This window comes from Scyliorhinus torazame, chromosome 9 (assembly GCF_047496885.1).
Source record: "Scyliorhinus torazame isolate Kashiwa2021f chromosome 9, sScyTor2.1, whole genome shotgun sequence".
NCBI lineage: Eukaryota > Metazoa > Chordata > Chondrichthyes > Carcharhiniformes > Scyliorhinidae > Scyliorhinus > Scyliorhinus torazame.
The window spans coordinates 76001772-76021243 of NC_092715.1; the positions used below are offsets into that span (position 1 = coordinate 76001772).

Here is a 19472-nt window from a genome sequence, read left to right on the forward strand (position 1 = left end):
AACTGCAAGTCTTTGTCCAACCTTCTCTAGTTTTGTGTCCTATATAGTCTGCCAACTCTGGCCTCCTGTGCGTTCCCTCTTCCTCCACTCCATCTGGTGTCAAAAACTTCAACTTCAGACGTGTTGGCTATACACTCAACTATTACTGCTTCCCTTCTATTCCCTACCTAAACATGTACGTGCTTATCTATGTTATATATTTATATTGATTTCTGAGTATCTACATGAGCACTGTATAATGATATATGCAGGACATCACAGATCGCAAGCATGGGTAACTGCAGAGTAAAGAAGCAGCCTGTACTGAACACACGTCGGTAATAAAACTCATTTAGTGTGTCAGCCAGTGCCTCCTAGAATCGGTCCTGCGGACACAACACTTTTAAGCTATCAAAACCTTTCTATAATTGCATCTTTCCAACAAAGCATTCAGTCACCTCTCCCGGACTACTCACAAAGCTTTGGTGTTTGTTTCATTCTTCCTCTTATGTTCAAAGTTCCGAATAATGTTATGGAGTTTAGAAAACTCCAAAGTATATCATGGAGTTCACCTGACCTACAACTGTTTATTGATTTTGGTTATGATGAGCACAAGGGCCTACCTTTCAGGTGTTGTTCAACAGAGGCCTTAAGCACTTTTACTCAAAAACAAAGTTTATTCTACGAATTTAGTTAACATTTTTATGAACACACAGTAAGCATTTTTATCAACTACTAACAAAAATAGCCCACACAATACCGTATTCTATGTATAAATTCCCCCTTTAGCTGTTCCAATTTAACAACAAGAGCCCATAAACCAGAAAATCCTTTTCAAAGATATGACCCAGCACATAGCACTCAAGACCTGGTATGGATGCTCCTGTTTCCATTCCAAAACAGCAGATTTGAATTTCTTCCGGAAAACAGTTATTTCTTTTCAAGTTATCAAGCAGTCTGGAAACCGCTTTTAAAATGCAGATAGAGAAAAAACCTTCTTTCAACCTGTGCAGAACAAAGCCAGTTCAAACTCAAAAAGCGAATGTAAAATCAACTCCCAGAGCCACAGCCCAGCTCCACACACACAATGACATCATTGAAGCCATGTGATAAGACAAAAACATTTCTTAAAGGGACACTCCCATGACAAGAAATACAAATTTAATGTTTAATGTGCACGGCTTTAACCACGTAAGACGTGTGAATACCCCACTTAAATTCTTCACATTGAAATGGCGAGCAATTGTTTCATAACTTCATTCTGTTTGTTTCCTGTGCATGCTTTATTTTCTTGGATTTCTTTTTTTCAATAAGCCCTTGTGCAATTGGGTATCTTCACATCCATTCTGTATTGTGTTAAGACTGGCGATGACTGATACCTACCAAGAATATTTGTCATTCAAAGATTATCTGTTCCTATTTCTCAGATCATGAAGGTAGTAACCTCTTCTAATGAACATGTGATTACCATGGGGACATGTTTTAGTTTGGATGCTGACTCGCACCTGGTCTGCATACAGAATGACGATAAAAATTATCAAACGCAGGCAAATACTATTGCTGGGAAGTCCAGGGAAGGTAATTTGCATTTTTGCTGGAAATTGGGGAACACTGCAAAGCTCAATGTGCAGTAATTTATGTTTTCTAATGTGCTGTAGTTACAGGAGCCTCCTTTGTGGTATTTAATGGAGCTCTGAAAACTACCTCTGGCTTTATCGCTAAATCCAGTATCGTGGAAGGTAAGAAAACAAATCGTTAAATACAAAGCTATTGTCTGTAGTTCAGATTGTAAGGAAAGTCCAATTGTGCTGATATTTAGACTGTGTTACACTTTGCAGCCTTTGTATGTTTAATTCTTTTATGTCCAATTACATTTTAAATGGCTCTATAAATTATCTGTAACGCTTTGCCCCACCAGTTTGGTGGGCGTTGGTGTAGGTGGGGCTATCACATGTGGCCCTGCAAGATGAATGGGCCTTGTTGATGCCTCAGTGTGTCGTGGTTGGTGGGCTGAACTTGCAAGGTTGGGACAGCCTGACTGAGGTAATCGTCTGTTGTGAGCTTCCATTGGCGAGGACTAGCTGCAGGGCACAGAGTAGTAAGAAATAAGTCAACTACTACCTTTGATTTGTGAGAGCTGTAGTTATAACTGCCCTGAACAGTGAACAATCTTAGTAACGCCTAGTGGGCTTCCATGAAGCTTTCAGTGCGGAGTCGAAGTCTGCAGAGGTTTTGTTGAGTCTCTGGGTGCTAATGATATGGTTAATGGTTGGCCCAACACAATAAACGAATGAACTGACGCGGGGTTGCTGTGTTTGGTAAAGAGACAGGAGGCTGCTCGGTACTTCAAAACGTTATTGTGCCACGTCTTTCAGCGGGTCTTAAGGCTTGGAAATGGAGTAGGGGTCGTGTTATGCAGTGCCGTTATCACTATCCGTCTTGGGTAAGGCTGTTGTTGAGAAGCCCTTGCGAGTTGAGATGTCTGTCTGCCTGTTGCCGTTGTGGACTGTGGGTGCTCGTTGTATGGCACCAGTCGTTGCTTAGTATGCCACCATCATTGCTACCATATTTGAGCAAATTTCCAGGTTTAGAATCATGCGAAGAGAAACTGTGGGCAGACTCTGGTATGTATAATATGTACAAGGTGGGTAATTGAACAGGCACATCTCCTCTTGAGTTGCTTATCTGCTGTACAGAGTCTCCAGCATGTGCCTTCTGATGGCACAGTTGCAACATCGTCTACATCCCTGATTAGCATTTGTACTCTATTAACTCTGGATTTTTCAAACTCAGGGTTGCGACCCGCAGGTGGGCCATGGAGTGATCGGTTGTGGCGTTCCCGATCGCGGCTTTTAAGAATGCCGTCCGTGGGCAGTCCCCAATTGGTTGCGTGTTTGAGGGGGTGGGCAGCGCGAGGCTGGGCTGTGTGCTGGTCACTGCGCGCAGAGTGGTGTGTGTGTGTGTGTGTGTGTGTGTGTGTGTGTGTGTGTGTGTGTGTGGGGAAGAGAGGAGAGAGAGACATGGACGGACTTGGGCTGACGGGCGTCCACGTGGACATGATGCTAACAGGGTGGCACCAGCATGGAGCTCCGATCTATTGCTCACCCTGTGACTGGGTTGGATACAGTGAGATGAAGCCAGGCCAGGTTTGTCGGAATACTGATTAAACAAGGCCAGTCAAGGGGGCTGACATATGGGAACACTGGAAGAAACCTACAGTCATCACTTTGTGTCGACACTCTCTGGAAAGCAGGAAGTCAGAGCTTTTGGTGAGAATGGAGCAGAAGGTGACTTGGATGTTTGGATAGTGCAATGAAGTGAAACCAGTAAGAGATAGTGCGACATTGTGTGTGTTTGACAAGTTAGTTCATCTCCCTGGGATATATATAAATGGGAATATATTTAAAACAAAGTTTGTGTGTAAATGTAAGGATGCACATGTTCAACTGAAGTTGTTTTAATTTTTAGCAGTAAAAAGTCACAAATTTGTAAAATTTAGGTGTTCGAAATAAAGTTTCAAAGTAAAAAAAAAAAAAGAATGCCAGCCGCAACCGACCTTTAAATATGAACAATGAATCTTTCCGCCAGAGGCAGCGACAGAGAGAAGGTCACGTGTCCGGCATGTCAATGCTTTGGGTGAAAAATCATAGAGGTGAGATTGCTCCATTTTGTAGCTGCCAGCAAGAAAGCAACAGGACTGTGTGAAGAACTGAAGATGGGTCATTTTGTAATAAGATTGAGAGGGCCAGAGATACAAACGGACCAGGATCTCACAACTAAATCTGCTGGAAAGAACTTCTTAGGAGAGCCCATGCAGGGACAAAGCAGTGCTGGTGTGAGCTGTGTCCCGAGCTCCAGGGCATCTGGTGATCAAACAATTAAGAAGAAACTGAAATCGGGAACAAAGTAGTATAAAGATGATTTCTTGAGGTATGGCTTTAATTGTGCCAATGCAAATCAGAATGTAAAAGCCCGTATGTTATATGCAGGGAAGTACTGACAAACAAAGTTTAAAACGCTCAAATCTTCAAAGGCATTTGAAGACTATGCATGGATAGTTCGAGGACAAACTTCTTGATTTTTTTCAAAGCATTCAGCAAGAACTTAAATCGTCAGTTGAAGTTCTTAGCAAAAATGTAACATTGAATGACGAAACAAGAGAGATCGTGAGGACCAAGAACATAGAACATTACAGTGCAGTACAGGCCCTTCGGCCCTCGATGTTGCGCCGACCTGTAAAACCACTCTAAAGCCCATCTACACTATAGAACATAGAACATTAAGGCCTACCTGCCGCATTAAAAGTAAGAAATAATGGTTTGTTGCAAAGGTTGACCGGCGTGGGTCGCGAACATAATCCGGCATGTCTCACGAAAGTTCCGCCGGTTGGTAAAAATGGGTCCTGGGAAAAAAAGTTTGAAAAACACTGTATTAACTGCCCCCTCCACAATCCAAAATATCTACTTTTTAATAACTGTTAACAGTCAAACCATTTACACCAAATTTGCTTTTGGGCTATTTACATCACTTTTGTTCTGGACCACCTTTTTCCTATGCCCCACCCTGCTCCTGGTTAAGGGTTAATCATAGATTCATAGGATTTACAGTGCAGAAGGAGGCCATTCGGCCCATCAAGTCTGCACAGACTCTTGGAAAGAGCACCCTACCCAAGGTCAACACCTCCACCCTATCCCCATAACCCAGTAACCCCACCCAACACTAAGGGCAATTTTGGACACTAAGGGTAATTGATCATGGCCAATCCACCTAACTCTCTGTGGAGTCTTTACCTATCTTCTAGGCTGTGTTGTTGTGACTGCCCCATGGAGTCAGCATTCTGGGACTGGATTCTGGAAGGTCAGAAGGTACCAGACAGTATCCGGACCAAATATGAGCACAGGTGCCCCATTCTGATGAGGATGAATCCTTCTGCCTTACAATGATGGATCCGAACTCTCTGACCTAGATTTTGCAGAGCAGGCCAGAAGGGCTGAATGGCCTACCCCATGTATGCAAAGGGTAGTAGGGTTTTGGACCTATGTTGGGACTTATTGTTTTTCATGGTGGCTTGACTCCCGCCCTTTCACCCTCGTACAGTCAGCAGGTTCGACATTAGGTTAAAGATTCGGAAGAATAGAGGAGTACGCATTTTTAGATGTTGGCCCATGAGCAATTCACCTGGAGAGAACCCATTAGCTAAAATCGTGGTTCATTAATGCAATATGGCGAATGCCAGTCTGGATTCTGGGACATCAGGGGCTAAATTCTCCCCCAACGGCGCGATGTCCGCCGACTGGCGCCAAAGACGGCTCCAATCAGACGGGCATCGCGCCGGCCCAAAGGTGCGGAATGCTCCGCATCTTTGGCGGCCTAGCCCCCAACATTGAGCGGCTAGGCTGACGCCGGAGGGATTTCCGCCCCGCCAGCTGGCGGAAATGGCGTTTGTTGCCCCGCCAGCTGGCGCGGAAATGCGGCGCATGCGCGGGAGCGTCAGCGGCCGCTGTCAGTTTCCCGCCGCATGCGCGGGAGCGTCAGCGGCCGCTGTTAGTTTCCCGCACATGCGCAGTGGGGAGAGTCTCTTCCGCCTCCGCCATGGTGGTGGCGGAGGCGGAAGGGAAAGAGTGCCCCCACGGCACAGGCCCGCCCGCGGATCGGTGGGCCCAGATCGCGGGCCAGGCCACCGTGGGGGCACCCCCCGGGGTCAGATCGCCCCCCAGGACCCCGGAGCCCGCCCACGCCGCCTGGTCCCGCCGGTAAATACCAGGTTTGATTTACGCCGGCGGGACAGGCAATTTCTGGGCGGGACTTCGGCCCATCCGGGCCGGAGAATCCAGCGGGGGGTCCCGCCAACCGACGCAGCCCGATTCCCGCCCCCGCCCAATCTCCGGTACCGGAGACTTCGGCGGGGGCGGGATTCACGGCGGCCAATGGCCATTCTCCGACCCGGCGGGGGGTCGGAGAATGACGCCGCAGATCTTTGTTGATCCTGATTGCTTGCTCAGCCTCCTTGTTGGCTTGAGGATGAAAAGGGATATAAGTGATCCTATTGTCAGCAGTCAGCTTCTGGAATTGATCATTTGCAAATTGGGGGCCGTTATCAGAAGTGATTTCATCCAGAAGCATATATAAAATGGTCAGGAACACCCTTATCACAGACTCTGCTGTTGCTGCATGGAGTTTAACTACTTCTAGCCATCTAGAGTAGTGATCTATAGCCTTGAGGTATGTCTTGCTTTGGAATCCTAGGAAGCCAAGTCCTACTGCCATGGCCATTGTGAAAATGTAAGTTCATTGTGTGTCGGACTATTTAATGCAACAGATGTGGCAGAAAATCTCAAACTGCCTGTGATGTTCGACCACCACACAGGTTGCAGAGCTTGTGCTATGCACTTATTAATGCTTAAGTGGCCTCCAATAAGTCAGTGGAGAATGTCTTTTTGTGTGAACCGTGGAATGATCTAACAGTGGTCCGAAATCAAGAAGTCAACTACTATGGTCAACTGGCTGTGTTGCTCATGGCATTACGGATGAGGCAGTCTGCATGGCTATATTTAGAACACACTTGGAGGGGAGTGCATTCGGCCTCCTCTTTTTGGGCGCATTGAACATCCTGGAGCTTTGTGTCGGAGATGGGCAGTAGGCTCATTGCAGTCGCTGAGACAAATGTGAAATCCAAGGTGATAGCTTGGTCTACCATAGCTTTGGAGGGAGCAACAGCTGTGGTTTGTGACTTCCCTGGAACATGGGTGGCTGTGTATTGATACCGTATCAAGCGAAGACAAAATTGTGAATGCCTAGTGGCATTTTAATAAGCTCCGTGCAAGTCAGGAGGGTAATGAGGTGCTTGTGGTCAGCTTCTACAGGGAAGAGCCAGCCAATCAGATAATTCGAGAGCCATTCAATGGCCGATGCAACTGCCAGTACCTCTTTCTCAATAGTGGCATGCCTTCATTAGTTTCTGTTAGGGCTCTGGTTGCAAAATAGGGGCAGTGAATGATTGTACATTCCCGCCATCGTTACCCTTCTTCGGCGAGGGTGTTGCTGAGGCACACTTGAGATGTCGGTCCATCTGGAAATTGTTGTTTTCACAGGCTGTGGATGTTTAGCACCAATTGTTGCTTAGATTGGTGCCACTAGCACTGCATCCATGCTTGAGGAACATGCCAGACCTTGCAAAGTGGAACTGTAGCCATGTGTAAGTGAATGAGATGTCGATTTTTTTTTATTCCTGAGTAGGCACATCTTGAAGAGTTGCCTGCCTGCTGTCCAATGTCTCTAGCTCATGACCTCTGTATCATAGTCTACATCATTCATTAGCATGTTTTCCATTAACACTTTACACTTAACCTTTTCAAAAAAAAGATGCTATAACAGGGTAGAGTTGTGCTATTAGTTTTAGATTATTCTAGCAAATGCCAGCTGCTATGATGAAGTACATGACCACCTTCTGTACACCAAGTATCTGATTCTTTATGCTTTCTGTTTCCAATTTTATCCTTCCACTGATTTGCATTCATGTTTTCTAGTTCTCTTTGCTGATGGTAATTTATACTGTGATTTTAGACTTTTACGTAAAAGTTTGCAAAGTTCATTAGTTGAATAAAAATGAGACAATGGAATACTGCATTGAAACACTACATTTAACAAAATCAGTTCACTAATTTGCATGCAGTTAAACTATTTGTGTTACTTGTATTTCCAATTTGGTCGATACTGTGGATTTTTTCCACATGCCAGCGCATTGTTTTATAAGATACTGGCAGTTGAGTTGATACATCAAATTTTAAAAGAATCTCTTGTACACCAGCATACTCATGCTCTTTCTCTTTATCTCTTCCCACTCCAACAATTTGCTACAAATTTTAAATATGGGCATAAGACGAACTTTGCATTTTTTCATTAAAATAGACTAAATAGGTTCACACTATACAAAAGATTTATTGGAAGAATCTATAAATCAAAAGAATTTTCATTAAATAGTCATTAGGTAGTAGAGAGCTGAAAAGAAGAGACGTGCTAAAGCTTTTCATCTTGCACTCATCAGGACACTCCCAAGAATACCAATATAAGGGGAAAGCAATTTATACTGTATGAAAAGAGTGTTGATTGGTGGGCAATTGGCCTCTGGTAGAGGAATCGCCATTACTTTCAATAAATTATAAAAGCCAAAGATCAAGAAACTTAGTTTTAACTGGATAGAGTAATAGAGTTTTACAGCAGGGAAAGAGGCCCGTCGGCCCATCACGTCCATGCCAACCATCAAACATCTTCCTATTCTAATCTTATTTTCCAGCACTTGGTCTGTAGACTTGTATGCAATGGCATTTCAAGTGCTGATCTACATGCTACTTAAAAGTTGAGGGTTCCTGCCTCTACCATCTTTTCAGGCATTGAGCTCCAGATTTCAACCACCCTCTTAGTTAAATATGTAAATTAGTTAAATATGTAATAAGATTAGAAATATGATTTGGGTTATATACATATATTTTATTTTCCCACTGACATACTCGTTGTGATCATCAGAGGTTGGCAGTCTATGTTTTATGTATGATATCTGCAACGCCACCTCGTACAAATATGATGTACAAATACCTACAGCATGTGCAATTTCTGTTAAACAAAATGGTGAAGAAAGTAAAAACCAGCCAAGGTTTATGATAAAGACTATCACTTTGTGAGCAATCAACGACCAATAAGTTCCAATTTGTTTGTGGGTGACATTTGTTTCCCTTGCCCATCACCTCAAGGTTTGTTAGACAAACTATTCATCATAATGTAGTACAATGCAAAGTTTTCAAATTAAGCTCTGATTTCTTCCATGGAACCAAATATTGCTAACAGCAATCAATCTTAAAAGAAGCATCTGCTTATTTGATGCCATTTTTGGTTTTCCAACAAATCAAAATAATTCTGATTGTTTAACTATTTTGGCTATTAATTACCCCAGCGAAGTTCAACACTGCATCAAATTTGTTTTAAAAATTATTCTGTAGCTTTCAATTGAATCTAAGAGTCTGATTTCTGTTTCCTGATCTGTTGACCCAAATTTTTTATTTTCTCATTCCTTTAATGAGATTGATTCTGATTACAGATGGACTTATGGTACAGATTACCCCAGAAACCATGGAGGGTTTAAGACGAGCTCTAAGGGAAAAGAGAGACTTTCAAATTATTTGTGGAAAGTTGGATCCAGATGACAGAAGAGAATTTGTAAATATTCAGTGGGTGGATGGTGACGAACCTGTAAATAAAGGGTATGATTTTTCGTGTTATAGTAACCTTTTGAACAGTGTTAACCTTTTTGTGGTGTCACTCATTTGCAAAATAGTCTGCCTGTAGAATGTCAAAGCAACTTTTGACAGTAGGAATTCATGAAACATTTTGCAATCTGTGAATTTCTTGGGGCAAATTGAGAGGTTTAACCAAAATCAAATCCAGACTTCGAGAGAATTGCAATAAGATTTTGGTTTTAGATTGGATTGATGCCTACAAGGGGGACTGAAAAAGAGGGAAAGGACCAGATGGAGCTTCAAAGCTGCTTTTGTTTTTTTGTTCACTTTGCACCATTCTATGGCCTACTGAGAAATTTACAAATGATACTGTGTAACTATCACCAAGGCATACAAGAAGTTAGACTATTCAAGTTAAATGTGCACCACAACTCCCAGTGAGTTCTCCCAGTGAGCCAGAGAAGACACAGCCAAAGTGAGACACAGCAAAGAGTGAGTTTGGGAATTTGAAGCTAGGTGGGAATTGAATTCAATAGGTAAGACTGTTCCTTTTTAAATTTAAGGAATATAAATTAATCTAGAATTGTGCAGTCAAGGTTAACAAGGGCTGCCCCACCCACTCACATAACTGGTTGGCAGTTAAGTGTCAGTCACCTTAATCTACTTTGATCTAAAAGCAGGTGGTGGGGGGGGGGGGGGGAGTCAACTCAGGCCAATTTAAAAGAGCAACTTGTGTAATTCACTCCCAGTGAGCCAGAGAAGACACAGCCAAGAGTGAGACACAGCAAAGAGTGAGTTTGGGAATTTGAAGCTAGGTGGGGAGGAGGTACTGGGGGAGGGGGGGGGGCTTTTTATCACTGGTAAGTAGTTTATATTTATTTATTTTTTCTTCGTTTTTTTTTTTGGAATTGTAGTTGTATAAGTTAACCAAAGGTTTAAGACATGGCAGGAGATCCCAGACCCGTGTCATGCTCCTCGTGTGCGATGTGGAAGCTCAAGGACACGACCACTGTCCCTGGCTCCTTCACGTGCAAGAAGTGTGTCGAGTTGCAGCTCCTGTTAGACCGCTTGACGGCTCTGGAGCTGCGGATGGACTCACTTTGGAGCATGCGTGATGCTGAGGACGTTGTGGATAGCACGTTTAGCGAGTTGGTCACACCGCAGGTGAAAATTATTGAGGGAGATAGAAAATGGGTGACCAAAAGACAGAGCAAGAGTAGGAAGGCAGTGCAGGTGTCCCCTGTGGTCATCTCCCTGCAAAACAGATATACCGCTTTGGATATTGTTGAGGGAGATGGCTCACCAGGGGAAGGCAGCAGCAGCCAGGTTCATGGCACCGTGGCTGGCTCTGCTGCAGAGCAGGACAGGAAGAAGAATGGCAGGGCTTTTGTGATAGGGGAATAGACAGGCAGTTCTGCGGACACAATCAAGACTCCAGGATGGTATGTTGCCTCCCTGGTGCAAGGGTCAAGGATGTCTCGGAGCGGCTGCAGGACATTCTGGGGGGGGGAGGGTGAACAGCCAGCTGTCGTGGTGCACATAGGCACCAACGATATAGGTAAATAACGGGACGAGGTCCTACAAGCTGAATTCAGGGAGTTAGGAGATAAACTTAAAAAGTAGAACCTCAAAGGTAGTAATCTCAGGATTGCTACCTGTGCCACGAGCTAGTCAGAGTAGGAATGCCAGGAGAGAGAGGATGAATGCGTGGCTCGAGAGATGGTGCAAGAGGGAGGGATTCAAATTCCTAGGGCATTAGAACCGGTTCTGGGGGAGGTGGGACCAGTACAAACCAGACCGTCTGCACCTGGGCAGGACTGGAATCGATGTCCTGGGGGGGGTGTTTGCTAGAGCTGTTGGGGAGGGTTTAAACTAATGTGGCAGGGGGATGGGAACCAATGCAGGAAGTCGGAAGGTAGTAAAACAGGGACACAAACAAAAAGCAGTCAGGGGGAAAGTGTAAGGCAGAGAAGCCAGAGTCAAAAATCAAAAAGGGCGACAGTACAAGGTACTGACTGAGGGGAGTTCAGTGAATAGGCCCAGTAATACTAAAAGGAATAAAACGAGAAGTAAAAACATAAATGGTAAGCAACGCGGCAGATTGTTACATGAAGATATGGGTTCAACGACAAGGAAAATTAGGAGAAAAGTTAAGAGGAAATATAACTTAGGAGAGGTTACTGATTGAGGGTATTAAGATTCAAAACCGAGGTATTAAAGCCAACATAAGTGTACTTTACCTGAATGCTCGTAGTATTCGGAATAAGGTAAATGAGTTGATGGCGCAAATCATCGTGAATGACTATGATTTAGTGGCCATGACTGAAAAATGGTTAAAGGATGGTCAAGACTGGGAGTTAAATATCCAAGCGTATCAAACTATTCGGAAGGACAGAGTGGATGGTAAGGGACGTGGTGTAGCTTTGTTATTTAAGGATGTCATCCGGGCAATAGTAAGGGATGACTGGTGCTATGGAGGATAAGTTTGAATCCATTTGGGTGGAAATCAGGAATAGTAAGGCGAGTAAGACGGCAGGTGAGGGAATTTCCGCTGCTGCCAGCACGTAGGATCCAGGATAGGGTGCTCTCGGGGGTGTGGGTTGGAGAAGGCAAGGTCTCGGCGATCTACCAGGAGATGCCGGAGGAGGAGGAGGCCTCGGAGGAGGAGCTGAAAGGTAAATGGGAGGAGGAGCTGGGGGAGGAGATAGACGAGGGTATGTGGGCGGACGCCCTGGGTAGGGTAAATTCTTCCTCCTCTTGCGCCAGGCTTAGCCTGATACAATTTAAGGTTCTGCACCGGGGACACATGACTGGGGCAAGGCTGAGTCGTTTTTTTGGAGTAGAGGACAGGTGTGTGAGGTGTTCGGGGAGCCCAGCAAATCACGGCCACATGTTCTGGGCGTGCCCAGCGCTGGATGGGTTCTGGAGGGGGGTTGCGAGGACAGTGTCTAAGGTGGTAAACACCCGGGTTAAGCCGAGTTGGGGGCTCGCACTATTTGGGGTATCGGACGAGCCGGGAGTGCAGGAGGTGAAAGAGGCCGGTATTCTGGCCTTTGCGTCCCTGGCAGCCCGGCGGAGGATTCTGCTACAGTGGATGGATGCGAGGCCCCCAAGCGTGGAAGCCTGGATCAGCGACATGGCAGGGTTCATTAAATTGGAGAGAGTAAAATTTCCCTTGAGAGGATCTGTGCAAGGGTTCTTCAGGCGGTGGCAACCGTTCCTAGACTTTCTAGCGGAGCGTTAGGAGGTGGACAGCAGCAACCTGGGGGGGGGGGGGGGGGGTACTTTGTGTTTACTACTGTGTTTATTATCGTTTAATGGGGGGCTTGTATATTGGGGGAATACGTGACATAGCTATAAGATGTTTATTTATGTGTTCTTTGTTTTTTCTTATTTCTGTAAGGGGGGAGTTTGTTGAAAATATGTAAAAATTTGAATAAAAATAGTTTTTTTTAAAAAAGGAATAGTAAGGCGAAAAAGTCACTGATAGGGTAGTCTATAGGCCACCAAATAGTAACATTATGGTGGGGCAGGCAATAAACAAAGAAATAACTGATGCATGTAGAAATGGTACAGCAGTTATCATGGGGGATTTTAATCTACATGTCGATTGGTTTAACCAGGTCAGTCAAGGTAGCCTGAGGAGGAGTTTATAGAATGTATCCGCGATAGTTTCCTAGAACAGTATGTAATGGAACCGACGAGAGAACAAGCGGTCCTAGATCTGGTCCTGTGTAATGAGACAAGATTGATTAATAATCTCATAGTTAGGGATCCTCTCGGAAGGAGCGATCACAATATGGTGGAATTTAAAATACAGATGGAGGGTGAGAAGGTAAAATCAAACACTAGCGTTTTGTGCTTAATCAAAGGAGATTACAATGGGATGAGAGACGAGTTAGCTCAGGTAGACTGGGAGCTAAGACTTTATGGTGGAACAGTGGAGAACCTTCCAAGCGATTTTTCACAGTGCTCAGCAAAGGTTTATACCAACAAAAAGGAAGGACAGTAGAAAGAGGGAAAATCGACCGTGGATATCTAAGGAAATAAGGGAGAGTATCAAATTGAAGGAAAAAGCATACAAAGTGGCCAAGATTAGTGGGAGACTAGAGGACTGGGAAATCTTTAGGGGGCAACAGAAAGCTACTAAAAAAGCGAGAAAGAAGAGTAAGATAGATTATGAGAGTAAACTTGCTCAGATTATAAAAACAGATAGTAAAAGTTTCTACAAATATATAAAACAAAAAAGAGTGGCTAAGGTAAATATTGGTCCTTTAGAGGATGAGAAGGAAGATTTAATAATGGGAGATGAGGAAATGGCTGAGGAACTGAACAGGTTTTTTGGGTCGGTCTTCACAGTGGAAGACACAAATAACATGCCAGTGACTGATAGAAATGAGGCTATGACAGGTGAGGACCTTGAAATGAAATGAAAATCGCTTATTGTCACAAGTAGGCTTCAAATGAAGTTACTGTGAAAAGCCCCTAGTCGCCACATTCCAGCGCCTGTTCGGGGAGGCTGTTACGGGGATCGAACCGTGCTGCTGGCCTGCCTTAGTCTGCTTTCAAAGCCAGCGATTTAGCCCTGTGCTAAACAGCCGAGATGATTGTTATCACTAAGGAGGTAGTGATGGGCAAGCTAATGGGGCTAAAGGTAGACAACTCTCCTGGCCCTGATGGAATGCATCCCAAGTGCTAAAAGAGATGGCTAGGGAAATTGCAAATGCACTAGTGATAATTTACCAAAATTCACTAGACTCTGGGGTGGTCCCGGCAGATTGGAAATTAGCAAACGTGACACCACTGTTTAAAAAGGAGGTAGGCGAAAGCGGGTAATTATAGGCCAGTGAGTTTAACTTCGGTAGTAGGGAAGATGCTGGAATCTATCATCAAGGAAGAAATAGCGAGGCACCTGGATGGAGATTGTCCCATTGGGCAGACGCAGCATGGGTTCATAAAGGGCAGGTAGTGCCTAACTAATTATTTGAGGACATTACCAGTGTGATAGATAACGGGGAGCCAATGGATGTGGTATATCTGGATTTCCTGAAAGCCTTTGACAAGGTGCCACACAAAAGGTTGCTGCATAAGATAATGATGCATGGCATTAAGGGTAAAGTAGTAGCATGGATAGAGGATTGGTTAATTAATAGAAAGCAAAGAGTGGGGATTAATGGGTGTTTCTCTGGTTGGCAATCAGTAGCTGGTGATGTCCCTCAGGGATCAGTGTGGGGCCATAATTGTTCACAATTTACATAGATGATTTGGAGTTGGGGACCAAGGGCAATGTGTACAAGTTTGCAGACGACACTAAGATAAGTGGTAAAGCAAAAAGTGCAGAGGATACCGGAAGTCTGCAGAGGGATTTGGACAGGCTAAGTGAATGGGCTAGGGTCTGGCAGATGGAATACAATGTTGACAAATGTGAGGTTATCCATTTTGGTAGGAATAACAGCAAAAGGGATTATTATTTAAATGATGAAATATTAAAACATGCTGCTGTGCAGAGAGACCTGGGTGTGCTCGTGCATGAGTCGCAAAAAGTTGGTTTTCAGGTGCAACAGGTGATTAAGAAGGCAAATGGAATTTTGTCCTTCATTGCTAGAGGGATGGAGTTTAAGACTAGAGAGATTACGCTGCAATTGTATAAGGTGTTAGTGAGGCCACACCTGGAGTATTGTTGTTGCTAACTTTTGGTTGGGACTTAAATGTTGCCCGTTGCATCTTTACTCAATTTGCTCTGTTTCTACAACCTTTGCTCTAGAGTCACCAGGTATCCTTATGATACCGCCACGAGGTTCAAGTTCAAGTACTGATCAATAACTCAACACACCAATTAGTAAGATTCAAATCAAAACACATTTATTATACACAGTCAATCACTACTCATGCATAAAACTCTACTTACTAGACTATCTCTAACACTAAAAGGCCTATACTTAGCTTGGAACTGGCCCACCAGGTCAGGGGAACAAATGGCCTTTCGTTCGATTCTGAGCCTGCAGGATTCAAAAGCTGGTATGGACTGGTAGCTAGGAGCGCCTATCTCGTAGCGTGCGTTGACTGGAGACTTACTTGGTTGGTGCGGCAGCTTAGGTAGTTCACTGTCAAGGGTTGGTTCGCTGCCGAGTGACCCTGCCAAGCAACAAGAACGATTTGAACTTGGGGACTCTATAGTCCCCAGGGGCTTCACGCCCTTTTGGGCGGACCCCGTACCTGGTTCCAAGTGATTGGACTGCGTTCCGATCACTTGGATCGATTTCTCCAATGCTGGAGCCGTTCCCTGATCGCTGGGCGGTCCCTGAGAGTCCGTTGGCTTTCCTTTGTCTTGGCTCCTGCTGACGCCGAGGAGTCTGGCTTGGCCTTATTCACCTTAAATGTTTCAATTGTTCCCGGGGTTCGCTCATTAATATGCAGATGGCTGTGAGTTTCAGTGCTGTCTGGGTTTCTGCAAAGTCTAATACACAGGAAACTTTGCACCTGCTAGTGTTTGCCTGGCTTGACTGAATTTCCCTGCAGTCTTTGCGGATCTCCGTTTTAAGTTGGGAAGTGGCGAACCCAGGTGGCTACATTGTATTCAGTTTTGGTCTCCTTCCCTGAGAAAGGACGTACTGGTGCTGGAGGGTGTGCAGAGGAGATTCACTAGGTTAATCCCAGAGCTGATGGGGTTGGATTACGAGGAGAGGTTGAGTAGACTGGGACTATACTCGTTGGAATTTAGAAGGATGAGGGGGGATCTTATGGAATTATATATAAAATTATGAAGGGAATAGATAGGATAGATGCGGGCAGGTTGTTTCCACTGGCGGGTGAAAGCAGAACTAGGGGGCATAACCTCAAAATAAGGGGAAGTAGATTTAGGACTGAGTTTAGGAGGAACTTCTTCACCCAAAGGGTTGTGAATCTATGGAATTCCTTGCCTAGTGAAGAGGTTGAGGCTCCTTCATTAAATGTTTTGAAGATAAAGATAGATAGTTTTTTGAAGAGCAAAGGGATTAAGGGTTATGGTGTTCGGGCCGGAAAGTGGAGCTGAGTCCACAAAAGATCAGCCATGATGTCATTGAATGGGGGACAGGCTCGAGGGGCCAGATGGCCTACTCCTGCTCCTAGTTCTTCTGTTCTAACAGTGCTCTCCAGTCAGATTCCATTGATGGTGTAGTTACACTACAATTAGCTTTTTCAAATTTAGTGATAACAATGCCCGATTGAAGACTGCGTAGAGATTTGATTTGTTAATTTTTAAATTTATCCTTTTGTGCTATTGTTGTGGTAGACTTCTTCCCACTAACCACAGGAGACACGGAAACCGTTTACAATAGTTTATTCATGATTCCATCATGAAGGAAACTACCCCAGAGAAACCTCTCAAGGAGCACTCTCCTCTGATGCAGCTCTAACACAGCTCTCATAGGAAGAACATTGTAACACAGCCCTCAACTCCCAAGTCACAGATACACTGCTTATCCAATTAGTCAGTATACAGAACATTATTTTAGAATTCTGATCTTGCCTGCATAGGTTTATTATTAAACCTTCACCCAAAAGCTTGTTTGTAATCTTCTAGCTGGGAACTATCTGTTTTTCTAACAAACAAGCAACTTAGCTGACAAGTTTTGTTGATAATAGGGCCTTGAGGTATAAGCATTTGACTAGCAGGGGTGTTAGATCCCCCTTTTACTAAATATATTCACCGTTACACTATGAATCTTGGAGTACATAATTGTTTTCATGATTATTATACAAAAATAACTTTGTTAAAACTCTACTTCCAGTGTTATAAGTCCTGTTGATGGGCGGTCCATGGAAGACATTCCCAGCATCAAAATCCTGCAGGAAAATGTGTTTGAAATGGCTGGCATTGTTGTAAAGTGTACAGAGGTCAGTGGTTATTTAGAGCTATATTACAACCTCTTGAGATTGCACAATTGAGCAACGTGTTTGTGAGATTTCTAATCCTTTCCACCATCAATACATTTAACAAATGAATAATTGCCCTGAACAGTTTTTCAAGGTGACATTTACCTTTTCTCCGAGAAAAGTGGTGATGGAGCTGGGTCACAAAATCATCTTCACCAACATTGTGATCATGCATGAGCATGTCTTTCTCAGCCAGCCAAGAATAATTTGTGTGGCGGTTGCTAATCGTACAAATTTATGTCGTGCCCTTTATATTTACCATTGCATAGCAAGTTGTGATTACGTTCCTGAAAAACACCACTTTAAGTCACTCCTGGAATTCTATTGGGATCCAGAGTTGGGTTCTTTTGGACATTTCTTGCTTGGGAAAAAGTTAAAATGCTATACTGTACATATGCAGGAATGTGAATTCATTTTAGAGTGCCTAATTCTTTTTTTTCCAAAATAAGGGGCAACTTAGCATGGCCAATCCACCTACCCTGCACGTCTTTGGTTTGTGAGGGTGAGACCACACAACGTGGAAGAATGTGAAACGGAATGTGAATTCCTAGTTGGAATATATCACTAACTATAACAGCAATACTATATACATTTAAATTAGGTAACTCAAAATTGCCCAAACTAGCCTACAGCACTTCTGAAACTCAGCTCAACTTTTCGCTTACTTTTCTTTCACACACACATACTCTCCTTTCCCACTGGCTGTCTGTCTCTCTTTCCCTTTCCACTCTTTTCTCTCATTCTCCCCGTTCCAACTCTGTCTGTCTCTCTCTCTCTCTCATTAGAGCCTGGACACGTTGCTGACATTTATGGACTGCCCTACCTGGATTACTTTCACTTTGTCACCCAGTTGGCAGCCAGTTGCTTGCCCTGCACTCCTGCGTCTGGTTCTCCGGCCTCGCTGTCTTCCCTCTCAAGAGGCCAGCCTGGGCCTGTTGTGACTGCAACAGCGGTTCTGGGATCAGAACATGACGGTGGCTGACTCAGAGTGCAGCGTGGGGAGAGTAGGGCCAGGGTGCATATGACGTAAAGCTGAAAATGACAACCCAAATCGAAAAAAGGCCCTAAATAATAAACAATATCAGCACAAAATTACTTTAAAGGGATGATTTAAAGTGAGGACTTACTGTATCTCGAGGCTTTGTGTTCTATCTTGTAGAGAGAGACATTTTTTTTCATTTAAAGTACCCCATTATTTGTTTCCAATTAAAGGGCAATTTAGCATGGCCAATCCACCTAACCAGCACATCTTTGGGTTGTGGGGGTGAAACCCACGCAGGCATGGGGAGAATGCTGCCACTGAACCTTAACCACAACACTAGTTAAATAGGAAAACTACACCCTCTGAAACCTCATTTGTATTGAAAACAATTGTCTTCCTCAGAAGATGTGTCAAATTGCACAGCAGGACTTGTTTCAATTGTTTAGCATGTTCTTAATTTATTATCTAGAGATATATGTACATATTTATTTTTATTTTCCAATTAAGGGGCAATTTAGTATGGCCAATCCACCATATTTGGGTTGTGGGGGTGAGGCCCACACAGGCACGGGGAGAATGTGCAAACTCCACACCGACAGTGACCTGGAGCCAGAATCAAACCTGGGTCCTCAGCGCTGTGAGGCTGCAGTGTTAACCACCGTGGCGCCCTGTAGAGAGAGACATCTATATTCCATTTTTACCCGAGTAGTTTTTGACTGCCTTCAAGGTCACAGTTCTTTGCTGCATTAAGCAACAAAATTTGATAACCTCCCAGAATTCCTTTTTCTTGACTTTTCTGTACTGTACCCTACTTCTATTTTCTATACTGTATCCTACTTCTAGATTTTTGTACTTTATATTACCAAGTCACATTAGTAATAAAGTTAGATTTTAATAATTAGTATTCTAGATAGTAACCTAAAAATCTTACATGTGCAATTTAGTGATTTACTTGATGGGTGTTATCGAGTCCATTTCACTTCACAAATCTTCAGAAAATAAGCGTTGAATTCAACTATACAGAATTTATTACAAACGTTTCACTATACCTGCATGCTAGTTGTAAGCATACAAAGTGAGCAATGATTTAGTGATATAACTTCACTTTGAATAACTAATGAATAAACATCGATTGTAATTGATCCATTTCTTTCCTGAACAGCAAAACCGTCAAGATTTAACAAGCTATGAAGTTCTCTGTTCTGGCATCAAATATTTAACAATACTGTTTTTTGCTGTATGAGCACAAATAAAACAACTTTGATTATTCAGCAATAATATGTTACAAAATATGTAGAAATATATTGCAAAACAACATGCTTTATTGTTGCCCATCAGTTTGCAACTACAGTCCTTCCACCAAC

At 43.8% G+C, this 19472-nt stretch overlaps 1 protein-coding gene across 8 annotated transcripts in view; it reads left to right on the top strand.

Annotated features, from left to right (window-relative positions):
* The window catches only part of zfyve16 (zinc finger, FYVE domain containing 16), a 178345-nt gene that overhangs the window by 134847 nt on the left and 24026 nt on the right, over window positions 1-19472 (top strand). For all 8 annotated transcript variants that reach the window (XR_011949038.1, XM_072516164.1, XM_072516163.1 and 5 more), the window contains 4 exons: window positions 1407-1557; window positions 1638-1718; window positions 9071-9233; window positions 16982-17087. Coding sequence is in view for 7 of the 8 variants with exons in the window: in XM_072516164.1 (XP_072372265.1) it covers window positions 1407-1557; window positions 1638-1718; window positions 9071-9233; window positions 16982-17087 (501 nt within the window). In the remaining variant the exon portion in view is untranslated. The remainder of the gene's footprint in view (window positions 1-1406; window positions 1558-1637; window positions 1719-9070; window positions 9234-16981; window positions 17088-19472) is intronic.